Source organism: Pavona decussata, unplaced genomic scaffold (genome assembly GCF_977016875.1).
Source record: "Pavona decussata unplaced genomic scaffold, jaPavDecu1.1 SCAFFOLD_322, whole genome shotgun sequence".
Classification (NCBI taxonomy): Eukaryota; Metazoa; Cnidaria; class Anthozoa; order Scleractinia; family Agariciidae; genus Pavona; species Pavona decussata.
In genome coordinates, this window is record NW_028145712.1 from 289,132 (window position 1) to 314,886 (window position 25,755).

The following is a 25,755-nucleotide window of genomic DNA, read 5'->3' on the forward strand; positions in this document are numbered from 1 at the left end:
AGAGAAAATTGGCGGTTGGTAAAGTCATCAAATTTTAAGGTTTAATAAAAAATAATTTAATTTTGTTGCATAAGAAGTGTAATATTATAATACAGTCAACTCCCGAGGTATCTAGGGTAAAATTATATAGAAAATGACCTGAAAGGAAAGGAAAATTGGTTCTAGTTAGCGCGAGGTTCGAGTTAGCGAGGGTTCGAGTTATTGGGAGTCGATTGTAACTTATTCTCCTCAAGTAAAACCATAAGAAGTGCATTGAGGAGAAAATGGATTTTGATAGTTCATTAGCCACCTCAGCTGTATGTAAATAATGAAAAGTGGTTTGAAAAAATTTCAAATGAAACACAAATTTAAACCACAATGCTTATCATGTGTTTTCTGCCATTTCTTTAGTCAACCCCGGAGTCACTGTTTGTTCATCACGCCCAAAGGAACTTGTTACCCAGTCATACATACAGTCACAACAGTGGAGGAGACCCTCTATGTATTCCTGATCTGACAGTAAGTAAACATTAGGCTTTAAATGAGCAGTAAGAGGGCCTTAGCTTTATCTGAGCAGTGTTTACTTACCAAGTGATAAGAGGTAAAAATTGCCAGTGAACAGGCTTTCATGTGGTCAAGCTCGGTCTGGGTGGGAGTAATATGTCAACAAGGTACAGTGATTATATGCCAGTCTTTCTGTGTGATTAAGTCAGAATGTCAATAATATTCATCAATACAGTGGAATTTTTTTTCATTATTCAATCCCTTAATTTTTCGAAACTCCCAATTCTTCAAACCAAAAATTTTTTCCCTTGGACTTGCTAGTATATAAGTTAAGTTAACTTAAAGTTACCGTGTACCTTCAGAGAGAAAGTTTTTGGATTTTCACTTTTTTTAGATAAAAATAAACTTCCCAGTAAGATCTTACAAACAAAAAAAGAATTTTCGAAAAAGAGTGAGTATTTGCCGAGAAATTGGGACGTAAGCGATTTCCACTGGAAGTTAAATTTTACTTTGATTGACAGCATATTGCTGCCGGTGTAACCACCCATTGCGATATTTGTGCGAAAGGTCTTTCTATAGAGATGTGTCTTAAATCCCTCACGTTCACGCACTTCGAATATCCTGTATTTAGTGGAAGAACTTGCGTTTTTTCGAGTACGACACTGACATAAAAGAAGACAAAAGCTTTAAGCTACACTTTAAAGTAGGTAAATTAAGGTCTTAAAATCTTCCAGCGAAGCGAATATTTGGAAATACGCTTGTTAAATGTTTCAATTTGCGAGTCCGTGAATCGCACTTCATGAGCTTCCTTTTTTTATTTGCGGCTGAACGTTATCAGATCACTTGTGTTCGGGTGCGTCAAACTTACAAGTCTCGGCAAGCGAAAACAAAACAAAAAAGCAATTGAAAAATGACGCTAAGAATCATGTCTTGATCTTTTCTCATGTCGCTATAAGATAACTAGTAAAGGGTAAGCCGCCGCTTTTGCTTGTAGTGTTTTCACAAAGACTTACTGTATTACGGTTATTTCCAAAGCGTCAAACAGAGTCAGCTCTTTTAAACGGTTCCGTTTAAACATTTTCTTTCAAGCATCAAACGGATACTTGTTTCCTATTTGCAGCATTAACAATTTGGGACGTTCATTCAAGAGCAGATTTTCACCCGAACTTTCGATAAGCAATTTCCAAACTTCGCTATTCTCAACAATATTTCACGCGAATAGATTTATTCGCCGGCTTTTCGACAGAAGAGCAGCAAGAATTTTCGTTTTGACTGAGACAATACATGCGGTTACGGTGGTTCCCCAATAATTCCGTAGCGCTTATAATTTTACCCTCCTCAGCTTCTGCTTCAATCCAACAGCTTTGCTTGATGAGGTCGGCTTCAGTCCCCATTTTGTTTTTCCCATAATCATTGCAGATTACAAAATCGACGTGCGCGTACAACAAACACAGCAGATATCCAACAAAATGGTGAAGGAGTTGATTACTCTGGAACGCGAGTACGTGCAAAACTGCGAGAAAATTTTCACAGGAGGTGACCGGAAGAAAAAGTAGCTTGCAAAATGATTGGCTAATTTTCCATAAAGGCGTTAGGGGGCGGTACTTGTTTGTGTAGCGAAAAAATTTTTTTAAAGCGCTATTTTCTCAAATTTTAATTTTTGCTTGCAGGGGACACTTTCGAGAGTTACAACTCAGCAACGATTTGGCCGATTTCAGTAAAATTTGGCCAGATGCTAGAAAAATATATAGCCAACAAAAACGTGTCGGGAATTCGATAATTCTAAAAATTCTTCCCTTGAAAGCCATTTCCATGCATTCACTCCGCATGGTTTTCTCGCAGTTTTGAAAATGTTTGGTAACTTTTGAACAAAATCGAATCAAGGAAAACCCCAACACGCTTTTTAAGATTTTGGGATCCTGACCTGGAGAAAAAAAACAAACTTCCAGAATATAAAAATTGCATTGAGTTGGAACTCTTGAACGATGACCTGGACCTTCAAGTTCCGACTTGATTGAAAACCTGGGAATTTATTTTCTTGGAAAAGCAATGAAATATTTGAATACCCAGTTCTATAAGCTTTAATTTGATATAGGGTTTTGGGTATCTGTGATGTAACTGAGTGGCGCTATATCCGTTTAACTAAAGCCACCCCTGAAGGTACACGGTAACCTTAAGTTGCTTGTATATAATAATAAAGGGTTCTGAAAGCAATCATGTACAGTGGATGACAGTGAATGACAGTTTCTGTGGTGTGAATGAACTTACTACATGTACACTCTGCAGGAGTGTTACTGACATTGCTTTTGCCCGCATAAAGTTTTGTACATATAATCCATTGCAAAAAGTTGATTTTGTTTCCAGTCCTTGAATGCATCACTCTGCATGCCTATCCTATGACAAACCATGATGCATGTTTAATTGATTAATTTTTTTATATATTATTCTCACTAGTGGCAGCAGTTAAAGGATTTCCATGCGTCACATTATCATCCCAGTAATTCCAGGTTGGTGTTGTCGTTTGTTAATAATTAAAAATATGTTATTTAAGTAGATGATTAAATGATTAAGTAAATGATAAGATGATTAAATTAAAAATTAAGACACAGCCTTGGGGGGGGGGGGGGGGGGGGCAGGGGAACTCTAAACCAGACCAAGTTCAGCTGCATTTGAACTAGGGGGTTGCATCCTGAGACAGTGGAATAACACTTACAAGAGAATATCAGAGACAGAGCAAGAGCAGTCAAAATTGTAAACTAATGGGCCTAGTGCCAGAGATTTTCTTCTGACCAGTAGTTTCATCCCTGGCCATCTACTTTACAGAAAAACAATGCATCAACAATACCCTAGAGAAAAGTCCTTGGTGTTTGTTGTTGTTGTTGTTGCTGTTTTTTGGCATTTTTCCATCTACATCTGATCTGCATTCAAAAGAGAGTGACAGCCCTGAATTAAAATGCTTTTAAAAATTTCATAAAGATTTACTATATAGAAAAGATTTCTTAATATATTTTTCTTCCCAGATTCTACACTTATGGAGACCTACCCCTTGAAAGTCATTTGGAACATATTGAGAATAAAGTGTTACGTCACTTTGACAAGATTTCTGTAGCAACTGACATTCCTCCTGAACATCGCTGGACAGAACCTGTAAGTCATCTTTATAATTATGTAACACCGACTGCTGAATAATACAATACAATACTTCAAGCAAACTTGATTGAGGGGTATCACATAAAACTCACAGACTCACTATAAACATGTCATCTGTGAACTCTTACCTTTAATTAGGGGACTTTTCGTATCCATGGTTAATCCAGTTTGAAGGTACGAATATCACACATTTTGGTAGGAAGTTATGCATGGTACAGCTCTGTGTATTAGGACTTATGTAGTTTTCTGAAGTTCAGTTCTGTTGCTTTGTTAAACTCTTCTTTACTGTTCTGTTCCATAAAGAGAGAAAAGCATGTGAGTTGTCCTGTTGATCCCATGGCAGCAACTCCTGACAAGCAGACTGCAGTTGGATTACATTACTTAACAGGAAGGTTTGTGATTGTATTGTTTCATTTGCATCTTTAATTAGAAAGTAGAAATATTTATTTATTATCGTGCAGTTCCAGAAAATATCCATACTCCCCCCCCCCCCCCCACCCCCTTCATCACCCAAGGAAATTCCAGTAGTGTTTATATAATAACTTCATACTTTGCTTCTAAAAGTTTGACTTTTAAGCCCCCACCCCCTCGGAATTGCCATGACTTTCCATGGGGTGGGTATGGAATTTTTTCCTAGAATTGCACAATGACCTCTGCCTCACATCTTATTTATTTATTTTTATTTATTTTGGTACACCACAAATACAATGTAAACAAAAAAAATAGATGTAACAATGGCGAGGAGACCTAAAGGAAACTATGAAGCTTATATTAATTAGGTCTCCTCAGTTATTATTTTACAAGATGAAATCAAAGAAGAAGATAAGAACACGACGATGGATACAATTACAATTTCATACAATTACAATGTCAAACGGAAGGATATATTATGAAAAGAAAAGCTACAAGAAAAGTTAATACTTAAACACATTTGTATGAAAACTACTAATAGTTATAGAAAAACGCCTTAAGTGCTTTCTTAAAGGAGATAGAGGAGGACGAGTTGATGATTTCGGTACCCAAGGAGTTGTAAAATTTAGGTCCTTGGTAAAAAACGGAAAATTGTTTGATGTTAGTTCGACAAAGAGGCAAATTATATAAATGAGAGTTTCTTGTATGATATGAATGAATTTCTCTCTGTTAGGTGAATTTACTGTCAAAGTTTAAAGGAAGGGTACGGTTTTGGTAAGAGTACATGAATAAACCTAATTGAAATAGGTGTATGTCATGAAATTTTAAAATACCAAGTTTTCTCATTTCTAACATCTCACATAGATCTCACAATTTTAAGAAAATGGAGAATAGGACTGTCAGGTTCTCATAATTGTGCCAATGATTTTAACTAAATTCAACTGTTTGTGGGCACAAGGTTGTCATTTGTTATGTACATGTTAGGGACATTAATATTATTGCAAGTACTACATGTATCTTGTGTTTACACCTGATCTTAATGAGATACACTGGCAGTGCCAATCAATGTGGCATTATACATCAATCAACAACACCCGGTAATTATTATTTATAATTTATTAATAATAATAATAATAATGATTATTATTATTATTATTATTATTATTATTATTATTATTATTATACTGTATTATTATTAGTGTATGTGCCTAGTTTAGAGTTTAGGGAATTGCAAGGCCTTTCTCTGTGTTTTCCTGTATTGCGTAACATTGTGCAGTTCTGGAAAGAAATTGGAAATTCCTGGGGGAGGGAGGTCTTAAAAGCCCAAATTTTAGAAGCAAAGTGTGAAGCTTAACTGGAATTTCCTGGGAGGAGGTGGGTTCAAGCGAAAAGCCTTTCATGGGTGGAGTATGTAATACCATATTATCTGGAACTGCGCGTTCTTACTCCACAGTGCAGCTCAAAGATAAACAAACATCGCATACGCTTACCATACGCAAGTAATACATGTATGCGTATGTTGTCATACACGTACGTCCTGCCTTTGATATTCATTGCATGTGTTGACATTTTTTTCTCTCTTCAGAAGCACCACAGATGCCTTTGAGAACCTCACTATGGTCATCCTGTCATCTCTTCTTGTTAGTGGTCCAAACTCACCATTCTATCAGTCTCTCATTGAACCTAACATTGGTTCTGACTACTGTGCAGGGGTGGGGTAAGCATGACATTTTGTACATTTTTTAGGGGAGAAGGATGGCGCAGTAAGGGGAATCTTTTATTATCTCTTGTATGTGTGGGTGGGGTGCGTGTGTGTGTTTGTGTGTGTGTGTTGTGTTAGCATCGTATGCAGGATGACGTAGCACGTGTATTTATTTCGTAATTAGTTAAAAAGAATACAAGCAATGTAAGTATAATTTCTGTAAGTAGGTCAAGCAATGTAATGTAATTTAGTAATAGTAGTGTAACTCAAATAGTCATGTAACGTAGTATTGTTTGTATGTGTCGTAGCACTCGTTTCCCACCAATGTGGCCCGGGATGGATTCCCAGCCTCAGTGTTACATGTGGGTTGAGTTTGTTGTTGGTTCTCGTCCTTGCTCCGAGAGGTTTTTCTCCAGGTACTCCGGTTTTCCCCTCTTCAATCTGAATGATTGTGCAAGCACTCCCTGCATATATTATTGGCATGAAATAAATTGGATATAAATTACATAAAATTATACAGTACCACCTTACTATAAGCTTAGTAGGAACTGGAACACACCTGTATATGTAGCACTCTGACATGATTGTGTTTTAATTGAGTATCTAAGCTGTGATTTGTGTGTTTTCCCTATAGCTATGACAATGCAACAAGAGATGCATCTTTTTCCATTGGTCTCCAAGGTATCAAGAGAGAAGACTACCCAATGGTTGTGGAAACCATTCATAAGACCTTTGACAAGGTTATTGAGTAAGTGTTATTGAGTTGTCAACTATTCAGGCTATAAGTGGCATGACTTTGTACACTGTATTAAACCCATTTGACTATCTGCTGATGGTTGAGGTTTTAACTACTTCAACTGAGATACCTGCTTTTTAAGCCTACTGCTGATATAACATGTTATTTAAAATTAGCTTTCGGCCACTCATGTTGATGTTCTTACATAATAATTGTTTTTGAATAATGGAAATTTATTCTTATGATTGCAGGGAAGGTTTTCCATCTGAGAGAATAGAGGCAGTATTACACAGCATAGAGCTGGCCACCAAACATCAAAGCAGTAATTTTGGACTTGGACTGATAATGGTACTTACAAAATACACAATCATTACTTTCTCATTGCTTACTGAATTTGAAAAGACAGGGCTGTGAATGAACACCTTATGTCAGTAGGACCCTGCTGATTGATACATGTACAACCATCAAGTGCTGGGTCACGAATAATGTGCAGTGGGCCTGCACCTTTCAAAAGCTCTATTTTCATTGGACCCTGATAACCTACAGCTCCATTGTTTTTTTGTGTCTACGTGCATTGTTTCATTGTTGTTTCTTTTGTTTCCTCGACCAATATTGCAAGACATTGCAAACGGAGCAGGTCGCACCATAATGTGGTCATAGTAACGGGTGGTCTCACGTTATACATACGTGTAATGTCTTTTTATAAAAGATGGCAATGATTAACTCATAACCTCCCGTAAGCGACCACCCAACATGTCAAGCCCAGGTGGATGGTTACCGAAGGTGGCCGCTTACGAGAGGTCAGACCTCAAGGGGTCTAAATTTTGAACTCATTAGCATAAGGTGACTCCAGAGGTTTAGCAGCCACAAAAGCGTTTTTCAACTTTCCAGAATTATATTGCCAAAGAATTTCTGTCAGTATCCAAGTTGATGGTTTACCTGTGGTAAATTACCTAATACGGCAAATGGGAGAAGTTTATTTCGGGACACCCAGTGCCTGATCCAATTGTGCCATTCATGCCCCCTGAACTACCCAAGAATGTACATGTGATAATGGTACAAACTAAAAGGCAAATTGTCCAACTCCTGACAGGGGATAGATATGAGGGCATATGGCACGTATGTGACAAGTGGCCGCTTACGGGAGGTTAAAAACAAATGAAAATTGCAAACTGGTCATGGTCGCCTACGAGAGGTGGTCGCTTACAAGAGATTCCAACTATAGTGATTTGACTGGGGAAATTTTAGTATATTCAAAAAGTGTTCGTTCAAGAGAGGTGGTTGTCTACGAGAGGTGGTCGCAAGGGGAGGTTTGACACTTATTATACTGCCATTGGGCATAATCCAATACCACAGCACTCAGTCTTTGAATCCCTTTATTTATTATTTTCCCTCAGGGGATTATGTCAGTGTGGAATCACGACGCCGATCCTTCTGATTTTCTTCCCATTAATGACCGTGTGCAGCTGTTTAAGGTATGTGGCAATTACTTAAAACTTTTGGTGATCAAATTTGTTTACTGGCAATATGCATGCCAACCGTGACCCCCACGCATCTCCCAACCCCTAACCCTTGAATAAGCACCTCCTAGATGTCATAAGTAGCCACCCTCACCAATCAATCATAAGAGAAATTATCAGAAATAGTGCACATCAGAATAAAGAAGGTTTTATGTTCTCCATTTTAATTAATTGTTGAGGACTAGAAATCATCCACATCAATTTGAGATTTCCAAGAACCTTAGTTAGCACTTATTCAGGGAAATTCAGTATAATAAGAAATCATGGATTTTCTGCTAAACGCTAACAATGCACTTTACAATTCCTTCCTTTTCATTTAACATCTAACTAACATTTAACATCTTATTCTTTGCCTTTAATGTACTTTCAGGAAAAACTTGCAAGTGGCCCATTTCTTCAAGACAAAGTGAAGGAGTGTTTTAAGGACAACCCACATTGCCTGACTCTTGTTATGAGTCCTGATGTATGTACATAGATCTACTACTGTACCTTCGAGTTTATGTTTCACTTAACCCTAGTGTCCCACCAATGTTCAAATCTTTGCAACAATAAATTTTATTTAATCAGAATCATACCTGCAAGTTTATCAAATATGTTTCACTTAACCCTAGTTTCCCACCAATGTTCAAATCTTTGCAACAATAAATTTTATTTAATCGTTAGTTCTTAGAATCATCATTTCAAATTACAATAAAAGAATGACTTTTCCAGGAAGCTTTTTGCTCATAGAATGGCCAGTGATTTTTCTTTGGGGGCTACTGTGTCACAGTCAGAAAGAAAGTTTGAATCAAGAATCTTCAGACAATACTTAGACAGCACCTCTTATCCTGAACTGCATTGATGGCTCCCCATGATATGAGTCTGTGAATGTTTATATGTTTTATATATAATTTACCTTTGCTTAACTTGACAGGGACACTACAACACCTTGGGCCAATTTCCATAGGCCTTTGACTGTATTCCATTCCCCCTCCCAAGGAGAAGTCAATCCCAGGTCAAATTATTGTGACCATAAGGCATTCAAATAATCCAAAACTACATTTAGTCAACTGTGTATTTACTGCTATCCAAAAACAAAAATGAAATAGGTCAATCTTGATATTAATATTAAACTTTTAACTTGGCTCTGAGGCTTAGGGGAGTAAAACAAAAGAAACTATATGGAGGTTCAAATGTGAATAATTAATTTCTTTTGTCCTAAATTCTGCTTAGCCTTGGAGCCAAGTTACAGTTTTAAAATATTGAAATGATTTCAATATTTCAATATTTGGTCTATTTCTTTCCGGATCTTAAAGTTTCCACCACTAAACAATTGCATGCATTTCCTAGTAGCAGTGCATACTTGTCCACATTTCATTTTGTTCCATAGAAGGTTCACTCTAGCACTCTTTCCTCCAACAGCCAGAATATGAGAAAGACCTAAACAGAAAAGAACAAGACAAGTTAAAGAGCAAAGTGAGCTTATTATCTGAAGAAGACAAAACCGTGATTTATAACAAAGGTGAGAAAGTATTCTAACTGTACTTTTCATATTTTAACCGTAAATCAGTTGATTAAATTATCTATCAGTAATAATTTTAAAAAAGTGTAATATGGTTTTGAGCAAATATTTAAGAAAATCTTCAAAGGAATGTTGCTAAAGCCAAATTTGATAATTCATTTTTTTTAAGGTTGGCCTATGCATACATGTATCTAATCTGTTGTGCCCTTATCCTAGACACACTTAAATGTTACTTTGCAAATGCCTCCACTAAGGAGCATATATGGATAATGGTGAACTTCTAGGAACCTTAACAAATTGCTGGGGGTGGGGGAATATTGGTAAATTTCTAGGAACCTTAACAAATTGCTTGGGCTTGGGGGGGGGGGGGTGGAGGGGGTACCTAATTCAGTGGACTACCATTCCATCTTGGGAGGTGTACATGTAGCAATACTCCCAGTTGCCTCATGCTACAGGCAACCATTGGTTGTTTGTCCGACTGTCTGTGGCTTTTGTGTGACTGTATCCATTTTAGGCTCAGGTAATAAAGGCAACAATTTATTGAAAGGTGACCTACCGTGTACCTCCTTGCAAGCACTCTCTCAAGTCTCATTTTTCCCCACTTTTCAGGTATTCAACTGGCAGAACAACAAAATGCCACAGAAGATGTGTCCTGTCTTCCAAAAGTGGTACTCTCGGGTATGTGCTACAGATTGTATTAACTAGAATGATACAACTATGTAAACATTTACCTTTTTTGAACTGTTTACTATTGCTGGTCCTTTTAGATATTGATCCTTACATCAAGCCTGTAAGTCTGGAGCACTACATATCAGGTATGTAATAAAAATAAAATAAAAATGTAAAAAACACCAAAAAACTATCACCCCATGCAAATTACATGTAATGAAACAACCTTAACAGGTATTCTAACGAGCCAAATTCTGAATCAACCACATTGAATTGAAATGTAATTAATTGAATTCTTATTGATCAAGTAATAGATCAAACACGAAAAAGTGTGTTTCATCAGATATCCAAACACTGAGAAGTTGGTTGAAAAAACAAGGCGTAGCTGAGTTTTGTTAAACAACTTTGAGGTGTTTGGATATCTGTCGAAACACACTTTGGAGTCTTTGATATGGATTCTCAAATGAAGGGGTGCGTGGAAAAATGTCTTAAGTGACATCTGATTGACTGCTTAATTCTCCTAGCAAATTGCCTTGTTCTTCCTTCTATGAGCAAAGGAGAATTTGACATAAGATCAGATGTCACTTAGGGCTTTTTTCCACTCACCCCTTCAAATGATTAATAATTTTTGGAGAAATTCAAGGCTAAAGTTGGCAATTAGGAACACATATCCAAACCACGGTCACGGTAGTGATGTTCTTTGTTTTCTTTTGATGAATTATTAATGAGTTTGAGAAGCACTTTTGAAACATTAAACAATGCCTTTTGTTCACCAGTTAAACCATCAAGCATGGTTTATCATCATGGTGGAAAATGTGTGAGCATTTCAAGTGAATCAAACTTTCCCATGCACAGTGCTGCATAATGCAGTGAGTTGTTTAGAAGTGTGCACCATAAATCATTACCTGGTGTGACTGTGTATTGTATGTTGTTACCAACAGCTGGTGTTCCTGTACAGTATTGTGAACAACCCACCAATGGCATTACGTACTTCCGTGCAATTTCCAGCATCACTGATATTCCTGATGATCTGAGACAATATCTGCCTCTTTTTTGCTACATCCTGACCAAGTATGTCAGCTTTCATAAGCTTCAATAATCATGATTTTGTTCAATGACAAGAATGCAAGAATTCCGGAGTCTCTTAACCTGGTTATCTTGTGCGAAAATACCTCAGTATTAGAGGCACGGTCCAGAACGCTATCGTGAGTGACTAAGGTCCCGTTCAGACTAGGTGCCTGTTCCTGGTTCTCGGGCACGGGCACTAGTCTGAACAGAGCTTTTTGTCGGTGCCCAAGCAAAAATCTGAGCACCGTGCCCGGGCACGGGCACTGCCTCCAAGGGTAGCACTCGGGCACCGTTCCTGGGCACGGGCACTAGTGTGAACAGGATTTTGTCAGTCCCCACGTTTTTTCCTCATGCCTCCTTACGATACAGCAAACAAAATGGCGAGCACTGAATTGACGAAGGAGAACATTGGGCACCAAGGAGTCTGAACAACATCCTTTTTAGTGCCCGGGCACAGGGCCCAAGCACAGGCACCTAGTCTGAACAGGGCCTAAGTTACTTCAGATGAGCTCAATTTTGGCAGAGGCTGATTGTCATGCAAGAAACGTACTTCAGTCTGCATTTAGTTTTTCAGCCAAAGGCCTCAACACCAAGAATTCCCCACTCCAGAAACTCGGGGAGACTGGCGCGGGTGAGGGAATATGGGCTCGTTTGGGTAGACAGATGGAACTTGCGCCAATGAATAAGCGCATTTCTTAGCAATCAGTTGTATCTCAAATACTCTTTTAGGTGAAAACAAGAGCTATGCTACCCGGAGAAAATGCCAAAAACTGCACTTATTCGTCAGGGCGATGTCCATCTGTCGACCCAAACAATCCCACGATAACCACTCTTCTCACAATTTCTGGATTGGGGAATTAGCCTAGGTCAAATCTTTAATAGAACGGTTTTCAATTGAGCGTCGAAAGGAATTTTGCATTTGGTTTGGTTTTGCATTACTACGCTCTGTGATTGGTTAACAAAACTCGCGCCATTTTCTCAACCAATGGGAATCCAAGCCAAAACCAATCGTGTTTTGGCCGCACGCGTTTTCCCGCCCTTGTCACCAGTTACATGTATTTGCTTCAAAATCTGATTGGCTCGTTGTGTTGTTTACATCTGTTGCGATTGGCCAGAGTAATCACTTTGCTTGTTTTTCTATAGGATGGGTGCTGGGAATCTGAACCATCGTGAATTGCATCAGTTGATCAAGAGGAGGACAGGTGGAATGTCACTATCAACACACGTCACCACCCACCACAGTGATGTGAATGGATTGGAACAGGTAGGGTGGGGTGGGGAGAATGACTCGTATGGACTTGAGGGGAGGGGTGTGGGGAGTGTTGAGCCCAATGCATGTGCCAATCCATATAATGTTCACGATCTGACTCTTAGGTTTGTTACTGACATCCTGAAGTGTGGCCATTCAAGTAAAAGACCCTAAAAGCTAGTGAGCTGTACTTTTCCGACCGTGCTTTTATCAAGTTTCTAAATAAAATCCTTAATTTTGACAATTATAACAAAGTCCGTTAACGCACAGGTCACCAAAGCGTATGTGACACAGGCTACCATGCAAGCGTGATTTAAGAGTTTGTATGGAGTTAATATTAAATCGAAATTTAGACAACAATTTTCCCTAAAAATCCCACAAAAAATATACTAAAGTCTGAAAAAACTTACCCGCTGTGTTTTGCTGTGTTTTCAATGTTTATCTCTCAGCAGCTGGTCCACGTGCATCACTGTATTATGTTAATGGAAAGGTAGGAAACTACAAGTCGAATTTCAATGAAATTTGGCCCGTCATTTAAGGAGAGCACTTCCAAAACCTCACCTCGGGAGGGGGTGTGTGTGGTTTGTTAGGTGCCAAAGGCTTCCCGTGGATTTCCCCGGCTGGGCACATTTTAGTACTCGTGCCTAGGTTTGACCGTGAGTTTGTTCCAACATTCCAGCGACACGGCTCGGTCGGCGGCAAAAATGGCACCCGATTTGAAATGAACTTTGTTTTCAACGAAGGCCTGTGTCTCAATAAATAAACTCCTCCGTAAATGAGCTACCCAGGAGGGACCGCACATCATCCTTCTTGCCATATGGTGAGGCAGGTAAGCGAGAGCTTAAGTTTCAAGCAAATTTTAGCGAGGTTTTGGAAGTGCTCTCCTTAAATGACGGGTCAAATTACACTGAAATTCGACTTGTAGTTTCCTACCTTTCCATTAACATAATACAGTGATGCACGTGGACCAGCTGCTGAGAGATAAACCGCTCAAAACAGCGTTTGGAAGCACTGAAGAGCATTGAAAACACAGCAAAACACACCGGGTAAGTTTTTTCAGACTTAAGTATATTTTTTGTGGGATTTTTAGGGAAAATTGTTGTCTAAATTTCGATTTAATTTTAACTCCATACAAACTCTTAAATCACGCTTGCATGGTAGCCTGTGTCACATACGCTTTGGTGACCTGTGGTTAACGTGAATAGTATTGACCCGTTATGATTTTCTTTTCTGTTTTTGTTGTTTGTTTTTTTTTTGTTGTTGTTGTTAACTCATAAACAATCCGCACATGAATGAGATTCTTCAAATGAAAACTTAGAAAATCCTTTATTCACATATTTATTCTAATGCACTTGGAAATTAAATTATACTGCAAAGGAGAATATTTAGTGGCAAACTTTAATGAAATTTGACTTAAAGACGAGTTTCTCTCTTTCAGGGCCTTGAATTTTCCTCTCACTGCCTTGACAAGAACCTTCCACACATGTTTTATCTTTGGGGGGAAATATTTGCCAGGTTTGTGTTGTGAATTTATCGGTTTTCCACTTCTCTTTCAAGTCAACAGCCGTCGTATAATCAACATAAAATCACCTATAAAAACAAGATGAAAAAGGTCCTTTGATAAGCCTTTTCGTGTACTGCATTCTTAATCGTTACGATCATGGAATTACCGCTAGATTAAAATATCATGTGCACTATGACAGCGGTTTTACACTTAAAGGAAACCTCCACTGTTGAAATAAATTAGCATTAAATTGTTGAAAATGCAATCTAATTTAAATTTTTTTTTTTTGTTTTTTGTTTTTTTTGGAAACCATGGAAATAATATTTCTGTGTCGGACCAAACAGCATTTGATTATCGCTTATTTCGCTTTTAAATTTCCCGGGCGGCGCCATGTTGGAATTCATGACGTAACACGGTTGCTCAATTGTTTCACGCGAAAGAACTTCCGCTCACTAACAATGGCGACAACCGTATGACGTCATAAAATCCAAAATGGCGGCGCGCAGGAAATTTAAGAGCGAAAATGGACGGTAATCGTATCTAATTTTTAGCGTACTTGAACGTTATTTCTATTTTCAGACTAAAATTTAGAATTTAGACATTTCCAACAATTTAACGTCGAAGTTTGTCGCCAGAGTGGAGGTTCCCTTTAAGTTGCATACCACGAGCATAGAGTTGCTGTTCACTATAGTTTATGTGCAATCATAGTATACGTGTGTAAGCTATGTTATCGTAAGGCACAAAATCTCAGGTAACTGTACTTGCAAACATAAGATGGAGAGCATTGATACCATTAGTTGCACGATAGACGAGACACTTTTATCCAAAAATCCATCCCTCGATAGTAAATAGACCCATCTCCGAAATGGCGGCAACAGATTTGAATGAGTTAAAATTGAACTGAATGAAAAACTGATACTAGCACTGGAAAGAGCACCTTTACTTTAGTAACCTTGCAAAAGTTCAGCATATTAGGTGTTCTATCAGCTTAGGAAATGTAAGATGAAATTTGACAAATGTACAGACGTTTGTATGACTGGGGGTATACGACAAACCCCCAGTCATACAAACGTCTGTAAAGTTTTCATTTTTCAACTTACATTTTCTCAGCTGATATTACACCAAGCTCTATAGAATCGGATATTAACTCAGGTAATTTCTTGTGTAAGTTGCTAGGAAAAAGTGGTGTAACAGAACCTTTGAATTCGTCATATTTGTTTCAGACCTAGATTGGATGACACCAATCTTCTCCGTACACTGGTGAACTTGTTTGCTTCTGATCTGGCGACGTCTGTTAGTCATTCAGGGCATATGTATGCCATGATGATGGCATGTAGTTCCTTGGCCCCAGCCTCTCACCTAGTGGAACAGTTTGGAGGACTCTCTCAGGTATCTATAGCCTGCTTGGCAGGCGCTAGGAAGGAAAGGGATCGGGAGAAGGGTAATCGAGCACGTGCGCGACGCGCGTGGAGAGCTCCCCTCGCGTGTCGAATTAGGCGTGATGTACGAGTGGAGCTCCTCTCGCGCGTCCCATGTGCGCCCGATGTAACCTTCTCCCGATCCCTTCCCCTTTCAACTTACTGTGCAGGCCAAGTGCACACAACATTATTTCAGATTGTATAGGCCGTTGTAGTTAGCCAATTCCTGTATTAAGGTGCCCTTATTCATAACTGATTTGTTCCCAACACATACCTTCTAAAACAGGGTTCACAGCCTCGTGGAAGGCTATGCTAATTTACCAGGAAACAAGCATCATTTTAGGTTGTACGTTCGGCCATTCTTGTTGGGGAGTTCTTATATAAAGTTTTCCCTGTTCATAAATGATGCGTTGCCGGCGTGTATTATCTAAAAAAAGAAAAGCTTGAACGCCTTGCAGACGGCTATGCTAACACTGTTCTAAGCATTTTACCGAGTTTAACGCAACAATTATGTATACAATTTATAATTAATAGTAAACGTGATGTACGTAGAGTTTGTTAAGTTATGTTGTAGTAGTTACACCCAAATAGAAATGGAAGATTTGTTGAAAGAAACGTGTTCAAATGAAGAGTACAGTGTGTTCTAAAAATTTTACCGACATTCTTTAGGTAGAATGATGACTTACTGGAAAATTGCGATCCTTCGTCATTTCTTTGTCTTGCACTGAATCCTCTGCAGCGGCCACCTTCGGAGTGAATTTTCCATTCATTGCAGGAAGGGAGCCGCTATAGGGAGGCTTTAAATTGGTGGATTACATGTCTGCCCGAATTTTGGAGAAGGTTGCCGATGAAGACTTGAGTGATCATCCTCAAATGACACCGAATCACGGATTTTGTGGCCCCGGGAAAGAGCAGAATGATGTAAAAGAGAGAAAAAAGGAGGAAGAAGGGAAAAGAGAGGGGAAAGACTATGAAATCTTTTGTCTTTATATTAACAACTTTGGCACTCTCAAAGAAGCATGACTTGGGCGCGCTTGTTTTCTAAAATCTGGCTAGACATGTATGTGTGAATGAACACTTCTGTTACTGCGCATACGTTCTGCGCATCTCGAGATACTCGGGTTTCCTATGGGTGGTGCCTACTAATACAAGGATATTTTTCCGCGGTTTAAAACTATGCGGACAAAGCACAACTTGGCTAGTGCTTTTCGTATCCAATAGAAAATTGGGGGTAACCATGCATTTTTCAGAGAAAATAAAGCTTCAATTTGGAAAAAAAATAAACTCCATACATTACTTTGTATTTTACTGCTTTTTAGAACAATTGTTTCTTAATTATCTCTAAAAATGCGTGGTTACCCCCAATTTTCTTTTTGGATTCCAATAGCCCTTGCTAAGATCTGCTTTTTCCTCATAGTCATAAACCGCACAAAAATACTTCGGTATTAGTAGGCACCGTCGTTGAGACAAGAAAACTTGGCCTTTGTAAGGAAGTGGCAGTTTTAGAGCTTCAACTGTATTATTTTTAAGTACTCAGCATGCAAACAATTCCATTCATTACTCTTTGTGAAAAATATTATTAACGGCAAGTGATATTGCTCGATGTCGTCTCACTTTAGGTCTTATTTATGAAGAAGCTGGCTGAAATGGAGGATTTAACTCCTATTGTTGAGAAATTCAGCACCATAGCAGTGCATGTGTTGGAGGGGACACAATTTAGGTGAGAAGAGGAAAAAAACACGAGTAACATAGAGAAACTATCCTTTCGTTATGTGGTGAAATGGCCCTCAGGGTTTTTTTTTGTGTGTGATTAGCACAGATATTCTAGATTTTGTTTGGGGCATTTAAGAACGGTGCCTGCTTTTGTTACTGCACAAACGTTCTGCGCATCTCGAGATACTCGGGTTTCCTATGGGTGGTGCCAACAAATACAGGGATATTTTTGCGCGGTTTAAAACTATGCGGAAAAAGCAGAACTTAGCAAGTGCTCTTGGTATCCAAAAAGAAAACTTGGGGTGACCATGCATTTTCAGAGATAGTAAAGCTTTAATTTGGAAAAAAATACGCTATTCATTGCTTTGTTTTTTGTTTTTGTTTTTTTTTTTTTTTTTGCTGTTTTTAAGAATAATTGTCGCCTCATTATCTCTAGAAAATGAACCGCTACCCCCCAATTTTCTTTTTGGAATTCAATAGGCCTTGCTAAGATCTGCTTTCCCCACATAGTCATAAACCACACAAAAATACCTCTGTATTAGTAGGCACCGTCCATAATGAATACTTTTCATGGGTATTAAAAGCATCGATGTTAAGGGTGTTTTGAAGGAATTCCACGAATGTGCTGGTGCAGGAGTTCTAGGCTTGCACTGTGAACGGCAATGTTACACAAGATTTTTCGATGGGAATTCAAAGAATATACCGACACAGCATGACCAGTATTTCAAACTTACACTGTTAGTTCCTTTCACCATAAAGGTCCCTACAAATCCACTGTACTGTATATTGTTGAATCTGAAAATGTGTTTGTGTGCAGACGAAGTATTACTTTTGAGTGTGTGGACAAACCTAAATTGCTGGCATCAATTCAAATGAAAGCTGATAAGGCGACCATTTGTGTGGCACTGTTGTCCTTTTATTGCTGTTTTAATTATTTTTCCCAAGGTTTCAGTCACGGCTGTTTTGGTTTCAACACCCACAAAAAGAGTGAATGTGATCGAGTGATCTCTTTACTGCTTCGTATCATTCCAGGTGTGCTGTGAACACAACCGCTGAAGGCCGCGAGGGAGTGGAAACTGCTTTGGAGGGCTTTTGTGATTCTCTTCCCAGTGGAGTATATGAGGAATCATCTCATGTGAAGGTATTTTCATTAAAGACCGTCCTTGGTTCATTTCTAATGAATCGCTCATTACTTTTGTCATTAACATGGAAATGGAAACGCATTGACTTATATAGCGGCTTCCAATTGAGTGTCCTAAAACCAAAACCAAAGTCATCACTCTCGCCAATCGTAACAGATGTAAACAACACACTGACGAGCCAATCAAAATTCGAAGCAAATACACGTAACTGGCGCTAAGCGCGGGAAAATGCGTGCGGCCAAAACACGATTGGTTTTGGTTTGGATTCCCATTGGTTGAGAAAGTGGCACGAGTTTTGTTAACCAATCACAGAGCGTAGTGATGCAAACCAAAGCAAACGCGAAATTACTTTCGACACTCAATTGAAAACTGCTCTATAGCACAAATTCTATATGTGTGTTACTGTACAGCCAGCACTATAATGGAGTAGGGGGTAAGTTCCTAAAAGAACTGCTGTGCTGCGTCGGTGGGAAGTAGAAACGAATGTTTGGTTTATCAACAAACAGCTCAAGTAATGTGTAAAACACGAGCAGCAGTGTTTTATCGGGATTTAAAACCACGAGGCGCAGCGGAGTTGTTTTAGATCCGATAAAACACGCGCTGAAACACGCGCTGTGAGTTTTTTTGAACGGCTTCAAAAACATTCCTGGAAAAGCGTGTGTCAAGAGAGTTCATAACAATGATGCTTTTGTGAACGTTGGAAATTAGCATACGAGAAAAACATTTAACACTGCATACTAATAAGGAGGAGGTTTTATCGGGTTTTAAAACCACTGCACGTGATGTTTTCTCGACCATTTGATAGGCCAACGGGCTTATGAATTATTAATGAGTGTTTGAAAGTAAATTGGCCACCGTAAAGAGATTCGAGTGCTGACGTTTCGAGCGTTAGACCTTCGTCAGAGGGAATCAAGGAATTATATGAGTTTTAGTATAATTAAACGTGGAAAACACGAGTAAATTAGTCGAATGAAAAACGTTCTTTGATTCCGCGGGGATTGAGATTGCTGGTTTGGAAGATGAATTTTTGTTCTAAAGTTTTGCGGCTTTCTGTGTTACCATGATGAAGAGAAATGCCACAAACTGCCATGTGTTTGTATGTTTTGATGAAAAGAAATAACGAGAGACCAGGCTTGAGATTGGCTAATGCCAACGATTGGGAATAGTCCTTTCAAGTCCCTTTATAAAGGAGTTATCACTGTTATAAGACACAGACATGTTCCACACTTGTTGATATATCAACAGTATGGCAACATTGCGATATCTTTTTCAACTTTCGATATTTGTATCGTGTCAAAAGATATCGTGGTCAGTCGATGCCGGCATCAGTATATCATTGCAGCCCTAGCTATAACTTAGTTGTCATTTGTAGAACCCAGACTACCAACCGAAAGGCGTGAAGACTCATTTTGAGGTGCCTTTCCCAGTCAATTACATCAGTAGGTGCCTTCCTACTGTGCCCTACACCCACGAGGACTTCCCCAGGTAAGTCGTGTAATCTTGTCAGGGTGGTGATTTAAACTAAGGGGCTGTTTACATGGAGGTGGGGGGGGGGGGGGGAGGGGGAAGATCCTAGTACAAGGAAGGTCCTAGAAGCCAGCGGATAATACTAGCGCCATATGTTTTCTGTATTCAGTTTACATGCAAAAGGTTGTACTTGGCTCTAGCGCTAGGATTTCTCTAGCTGAGAGTTAGGAAGATCCTAGCACCATGTAAACTACCTTCGCTTGGAAGTTCCTAGCACTAGCGAGGGAGAGGGACTAAAAACAAACATGGCGGTTGCCGGGCGTTCACCTGCAAAAAACCGACAGTTATTTTTCTTTTCCTTCTCCACTTGGTAACCACCCCGACCGAAATTTCTGCATGTAGACTAAACGAAAAGTTGTTTCGCCTTCTAGGATCTTCCTAGTACTAGGATCGTCCTCCTTCCCTGTAAACAGGGTTTAATCTAAACGTTTTTCAGCAAGAAATCATACTGCCACGGATTCATTGAATTCTGCTGAAAATTTTTCTTCAGCAGTAGCCTTGAAACTGCTTGCCTAAAAACTCCTCGGATTCTGCTTGGATGGATTTAAAGCGGTTGTCATACATTCCCGCCTTCGGTGTAATTAGCAATGTTGCTGATAAGCCTCTTGGCAAAAAAGTCAATGTGGGAATTTTGTTCGATTTTGCCCTTATCAGGACTGGTGTAAACTTCACAAAGTTATCAAAGAGGAGATTTGAAGTTCACACACATTGTACAAAAATATAACCTTCAAAGCCACAAATTTGCAGACGACATTATCGAGAAAAGAAAGTCGTTTGTGCGGCCTTCCCTGTCTTCCTTGAAAGCGTTTTAGAATGTCATGTTCGCACCCGTCAAGCTCTCCGTTGAGACAATGTAACCAAAAAAAAAAATCCATTGTATTCAGCGGATGTTAAAATGGATTGCTAAAATTGAATTGTGTAAACTGTTTTCTCTCATCGACCCCGAGTCTCTCGCGCAATAATTTTCAGTCCCCTTTGAACAGATTTTGACTTTCAATTTCTCTTGTCTTTCAGGTTAAGAATTCTTGCTAACATGCTTTCAGCGAAATTTCTACACCGAGAAATAAGGTAAGCATTGGTTCAAGTAGGATATGTTTAGGAGAAACCTGAAGAATGAGTTATCTGTACTTCGGTCTTTTAGCGAAAAATATTGTCTGCTCTGCTTGTTAAGTTGACGATGATTTGATGTTACATTCGAGTTTCTTCAGTGAAGATGTTTTCGATTGTTTGTTGGTATTTTTTTTTCTTTTTTTTTTTTTTTTTGCTGCTGCTTTTGGCTCAACATTTGCCCGGATCTACGGTTGGTAGAAAAGTCCAGCAAGAGCTACTGTTACTGACCAATCAAATGGAACTTTTTGTTCTTCCTCACTTGGCGTCCATTTCATGTAATTTTCCTCAAATTCAGATTGGTTCATTGCGCTGAGATATATCTAGCCTGGGGCGTACGATAGACGATGCCTTCACGCAGTTTACGACGTTGCGTATGTTTTGTTTTGATCTAAAATCTCACGCGCTGCTTTTTAGTTGCAAGAAGAGGCAGTAGTCTCGAAACATCTGGTAAAAAAATGTTTTCCAGCCGAGATATCGAGTCAAAACAAGTTTAATAGGTTTACGACAGTTGTGTTACTCAATATCCGATCTCTTATATTTATCAGCAACCAGAGCTTATTCCAGGTTTTCGTTTCAGGGAAAAAGGTGGAGCATATGGTAGTGGAGCGAAAATTAGCGGCGGCATCTTCTGCTTCTATTCTTACAGGTAACAAAACGGCAAATTATCTCTCACTAAGCTGTGAGAGCAGAAGCCTTTTCCGCCTTTTCTTGATTCACTCGTAAAAGACGTCTTCTCTCGCAGGCTGGGCTGAATTTTCCGCTCCGAAAGGAGCGGCCTTGTTTAGTGAATCATATCCCATCTTTGATCATGGCGGTCTGTAAGGGACAGCTTTGCTAAGCGGACAGCAGTTAGGGACACCTCCTGTAAGTAGACCGTTCTTGTCCTGTTGCTAGGGACGCCACCTCCCAGGGGACAACTCCCATGGTGGGACATCATCACATGTGCTGTGGGTCAGTAGTGAACACCTCCCACAAGCTAGGGAATTCCTCTCATCCCAAGTCAAAGTGGACAGCTCTGATAAGGGTTCTCTTGTAAGAAAACACTTCTTGTAAGGGGACTTGGCCCGTAAGCTCGCATATTAAACGACGTTCTTCACAGTAGAACCCGCACCACTGAAAAACACCTCCTATGAATGGACACCTCCTCAGTGGATACTTCGAGCGCTTTCCATTAGTGAGGACTGGCCGGCCGGAACAGTCATTTCGTAAGTGGAGTGCGCCATATGTAAGGTCGGGATCTACAAATTCTTCGAAGTTGCATAATCAGAGAAATCAGTGCCATTTTCAAGAAATTCGAAGAGCTGGTGTATAACCAAATTGGAGAATTCCGTCCGCGAAATGACCGGTCAGACCGACTAATTCTGACAGATTGAAAGTACCCTTAGTCATGGTTGCAGTCAAACACACTACATTTTAACCTGTCGTACGTGGACACCCCTCGTAAGCTGACGCCCAGTTCCACATACAAACACTACATTCTTACCTCTTGTGGTGCCGGACATAATGCCAGTTACACTACATTTTTAAAGTGGCACCTCTTCCGAGCTGGTACTCAAACGTGTTCCGCTTATTTATTTATTTATTTATTTATTTATTTATTTATTTATTTATTTATTTATTTATTTATTTATTTATTTATTTATTTAATCAGGGACAATTCATCAGCTACAAGTAAATAAATCATTACAAAGGTGTATGTTGAAGATACTGAAAATTCAGATATAAAAATTAATAAAAAACGGCTTTCCACCAATGCCGTACCTTAGAAAACTTGTTTGAGTGCACGTTTGAATTGCCCAAGGGACTCTGCTTGCCTTACGTCGCATGGAAGGCTGTTCCACCGAATGCGCCCATGTAAGTAGAGCTTAAGGTTGTGATGGTGCGTATGTTGATAAAGTATCATTTATTTTATCTCTTTTGCCAGAGATCCCAATTTTGAGGAGACATTGTCAGCATTTGAGAACTCAGTTCAGTGGGCAGCTGAGGGAAAATTTACAGACCAAGACATCGAAGAGGCTAAGATTTCTTGCTTAGCACAGGTAAGTGTCAAGTGAAGGATTCGATTAAAGTTGCTTTACTGAATTGTTTTCTTCCATGCAATCTGTGCGCCTCTCGCGACGAAATGCTTTAAGTTCAGGAGATCAGTTGTCTTACCTTGTAGCAAGATGCTGTTACACCAAGTAATTTATTTTCAACTTGCAATGCACCGTCATTGATGGAGACAAGTTTCATGATACTTGTAAGGGTAAATGTGTCACGCGTTGCAGGTAAAAACTCGCAGCCGTTTTCTACTGGTAAGTGCGCTTTATTCACGAAGTTTGAATATTATCAAGTGCTGTTCTTACTGCTTATAAGCTCCTCAGCTCTAACAACCTTGTAATTGTCCCAAAGTGGAAAATGCGTACTATTCCAGTGTGCAACATTTATCTTGCAGTGGGGGGGGGGGGGGGGGGGTTTCTCATGGTTTGGTACCCCTTTGGGTGCTAAAATATAAAGTGACCTCCGTCAGAGGTATGGTGGTACCTTTTTTGTTATTGAGCCGAAAAGTATGACAATGCTTTCAAAAATCTTTACGAGTGGGAGGCATTCGAAGGAATAGCCTTTATCGCTATTACAAATTGTCAAAATGTCAGTTAGTGTATTGGAATAGAGTTGGTACCTCTAAGGGTTAAAAAATTGTTTGGACCACGCCCTCAAAACAGAATTCTGGTGCCTTTAAGGGGTTCTTTTCAAAATTTCCAACCATTTAATTCTTCAACTATCACTTTTATATTGGAGTTCCCCACCCCCCACTCCGTTTGTGAGAAACGCGTTGGAAATTGCGATCAAACAACCCCTGAAGCACTCACCACGTCTTGCTGATTGTACTTGATCTCATAGCTTGACAGACCAGTATCGCCCAGTAATCGTGGCGTTATGTACTTCACTCAAGCCGTGACTGATGAAATGCGCCAAACACAAAAGGACCGCCTGTTCAACGTCACCAGGGATGACATCGTTCAAGTGGCTCGCACGTGAGTATCATGTGCTTTGTTTGCGGAACTATCTCGCCGCTCCTTACCTCCACGTCACTTCCTTTTCATCTGGCATTCGTGAACCTTTCCCTGGTGGGGGTGGGCTTGGGAGGGTGGAGGGTAACCGACAGCAGTTCCTTTTTCATCCTCGTAGGGGTGCGACATTTAACATTTTCGTAATTTTTAAGGTCGCAAATATAGGTTGCGAACGAGAAGGGTAGCAATTAGTTTCGAGCATTAGAAAGGGACAGCAAACTTCCTGAGAACACATTTCAACGCAAAGACTCGTTTGTCGTTGAAAAAATAAGGCTACGGTTTTTCTTATAGGTATAATAAAGAAATACAATTGTTTTGTTTTATGTATGTGAAAGGGCGCCATTTCTTAAAAATTTGGTCTTTGAATGGAGAAGGAGTTGAGGTTCCGGGTGGACCCTCCATGTTTGCAGCTTATCGCCCCCATCCCCCCCCCCCCCCCCCTCTCCTCCACCCTGGAACCGGAACCTGCTGGCCTCTTTGTTTCTCTGTTTTAGATCTCACAGACAAGAATTAATGTTCTCTTTATATGTAGATACCTGGCCTCTCAAGTCATCCCTAACTCGATCGCTGTTCTTGGGCCTGGAAACAAGATTACAGCCAATGACAGCTCGTGGATTATAAGAAGGGAGAGTCTGAGTTAGCTGTCACCGGTTGCAAAGCTGAGTTCCACCAAGAAATCTCGACAAGGAAACCCAGCCAGCCCCTGTGGGAAATACGTGATCAAGAAAGACCGCGAACGAATCTCGTTCCGGTTGCGTTCACAGTCATTGCCAGATGATTTGTAACATCAGTCTCCTACGCAGCTGTTATTAGGGTCGTCATGCAACATCCACAAGCGTTGCGTGACCCTAATAACGGTTGCGTTGTATGGAAATGGATTGCAACTCGAAAACAATAGGCGGCTAAGTTTTTTTAAAAGTCCTTACCCTTTTACCTTGGAAAGATAAAAGTTTTTTCTCCATTTGCGAAAATAACTTCAATCACATCTTCATTTTGGAGTTGTAGGAGCATTTTATGCTTGACACAGTTCACATGAAAAAGGAAAAAATTCCTTTCTGTAGCCCCTTTGAAGCTATCGCAATTGCGAGTTTTGCCACTGTCTCACTTAGTATTACCATCACTTTCTGGAAGCAAGTAAATGAAATTTTTTATATCATGTATGAAAGAAATATAAACGCTTGAAATTACTTTCTGTTTGCGTATGGTGAATTGTTTGCCCCATATCTTAAGTACGGCTTCGATAAAAAATGGATAAAATTGAGCACGGTTTTGATTGATGGTCCTTCTGTCTTTCAAATTATGTGTCATTTGCCTTGTTTTCAAAGGTTGATTAATGTCTTCTTCGTTGTCAAGAGAAGCGTTTACGTGCCATGCCGTTCATCTGTTAGCGTAAACACAGTCGTGCTGTGTTATGGAGCAACCTTCTCCAAGAGTCTAAAAGAGCCAACTCTTAACGGGAGTTTAAGGAGTGTCTGCTCTATCTGTTCCTGATTCGGAGGTATCCATTGACATATTTTTATTTCGTACATCTCATTACACCTCACGTATATTGCATGTGTTGTAGTGGCCAGGGTAAACAAATAAAAAATCATGATGATGTGTAACGAGGATAACACTTCGTAGTCGTTGATGTCGTTTCCTTTCCGAGAGCACGTGAGCCTCGTGAAGTGGAAAAGAAGTCTTCTCTCGCTTCACGCTCTGGGAAGGGAAAGACCTACACAGGCACCCTTAGATGCGTATAAACCGAAATTTTTGGGAAATGGGTTCACGGATTTGATTTTGATTTTGAGACGTTGGTAAGA

At 39.6% G+C, this 25,755-nt stretch overlaps 1 protein-coding gene across 1 annotated transcript in view; it reads left to right on the forward strand.

Annotated features, from left to right (window-relative positions):
* LOC146453799 (presequence protease, mitochondrial-like) overlaps positions 1 to 25,141 on the forward strand; it is a 30,501-nt gene extending 5,360 nt beyond the window's left edge. The window contains exons 8-31 of the mRNA XM_085096153.1: positions 391 to 498; positions 2,938 to 2,990; positions 3,504 to 3,630; positions 3,937 to 4,025; positions 5,630 to 5,761; positions 6,381 to 6,494; positions 6,734 to 6,830; positions 7,880 to 7,957; positions 8,373 to 8,465; positions 9,404 to 9,503; positions 10,113 to 10,181; positions 10,271 to 10,318; positions 11,114 to 11,243; positions 12,384 to 12,504; positions 13,928 to 14,004; positions 15,217 to 15,382; positions 17,031 to 17,131; positions 18,157 to 18,265; positions 19,639 to 19,751; positions 20,808 to 20,861; positions 21,481 to 21,549; positions 22,828 to 22,942; positions 23,784 to 23,917; positions 24,486 to 25,141. Of these exons, the coding sequence (XP_084952279.1) occupies positions 391 to 498; positions 2,938 to 2,990; positions 3,504 to 3,630; positions 3,937 to 4,025; positions 5,630 to 5,761; positions 6,381 to 6,494; positions 6,734 to 6,830; positions 7,880 to 7,957; positions 8,373 to 8,465; positions 9,404 to 9,503; positions 10,113 to 10,181; positions 10,271 to 10,318; positions 11,114 to 11,243; positions 12,384 to 12,504; positions 13,928 to 14,004; positions 15,217 to 15,382; positions 17,031 to 17,131; positions 18,157 to 18,265; positions 19,639 to 19,751; positions 20,808 to 20,861; positions 21,481 to 21,549; positions 22,828 to 22,942; positions 23,784 to 23,917; positions 24,486 to 24,594 (2,406 nt within the window). The 3' untranslated portion in view covers positions 24,595 to 25,141. The remainder of the gene's footprint in view (positions 1 to 390; positions 499 to 2,937; positions 2,991 to 3,503; positions 3,631 to 3,936; positions 4,026 to 5,629; positions 5,762 to 6,380; positions 6,495 to 6,733; positions 6,831 to 7,879; positions 7,958 to 8,372; positions 8,466 to 9,403; positions 9,504 to 10,112; positions 10,182 to 10,270; positions 10,319 to 11,113; positions 11,244 to 12,383; positions 12,505 to 13,927; positions 14,005 to 15,216; positions 15,383 to 17,030; positions 17,132 to 18,156; positions 18,266 to 19,638; positions 19,752 to 20,807; positions 20,862 to 21,480; positions 21,550 to 22,827; positions 22,943 to 23,783; positions 23,918 to 24,485) is intronic.
* Positions 25,142 to 25,755: the final 614 nt, after the last annotated feature.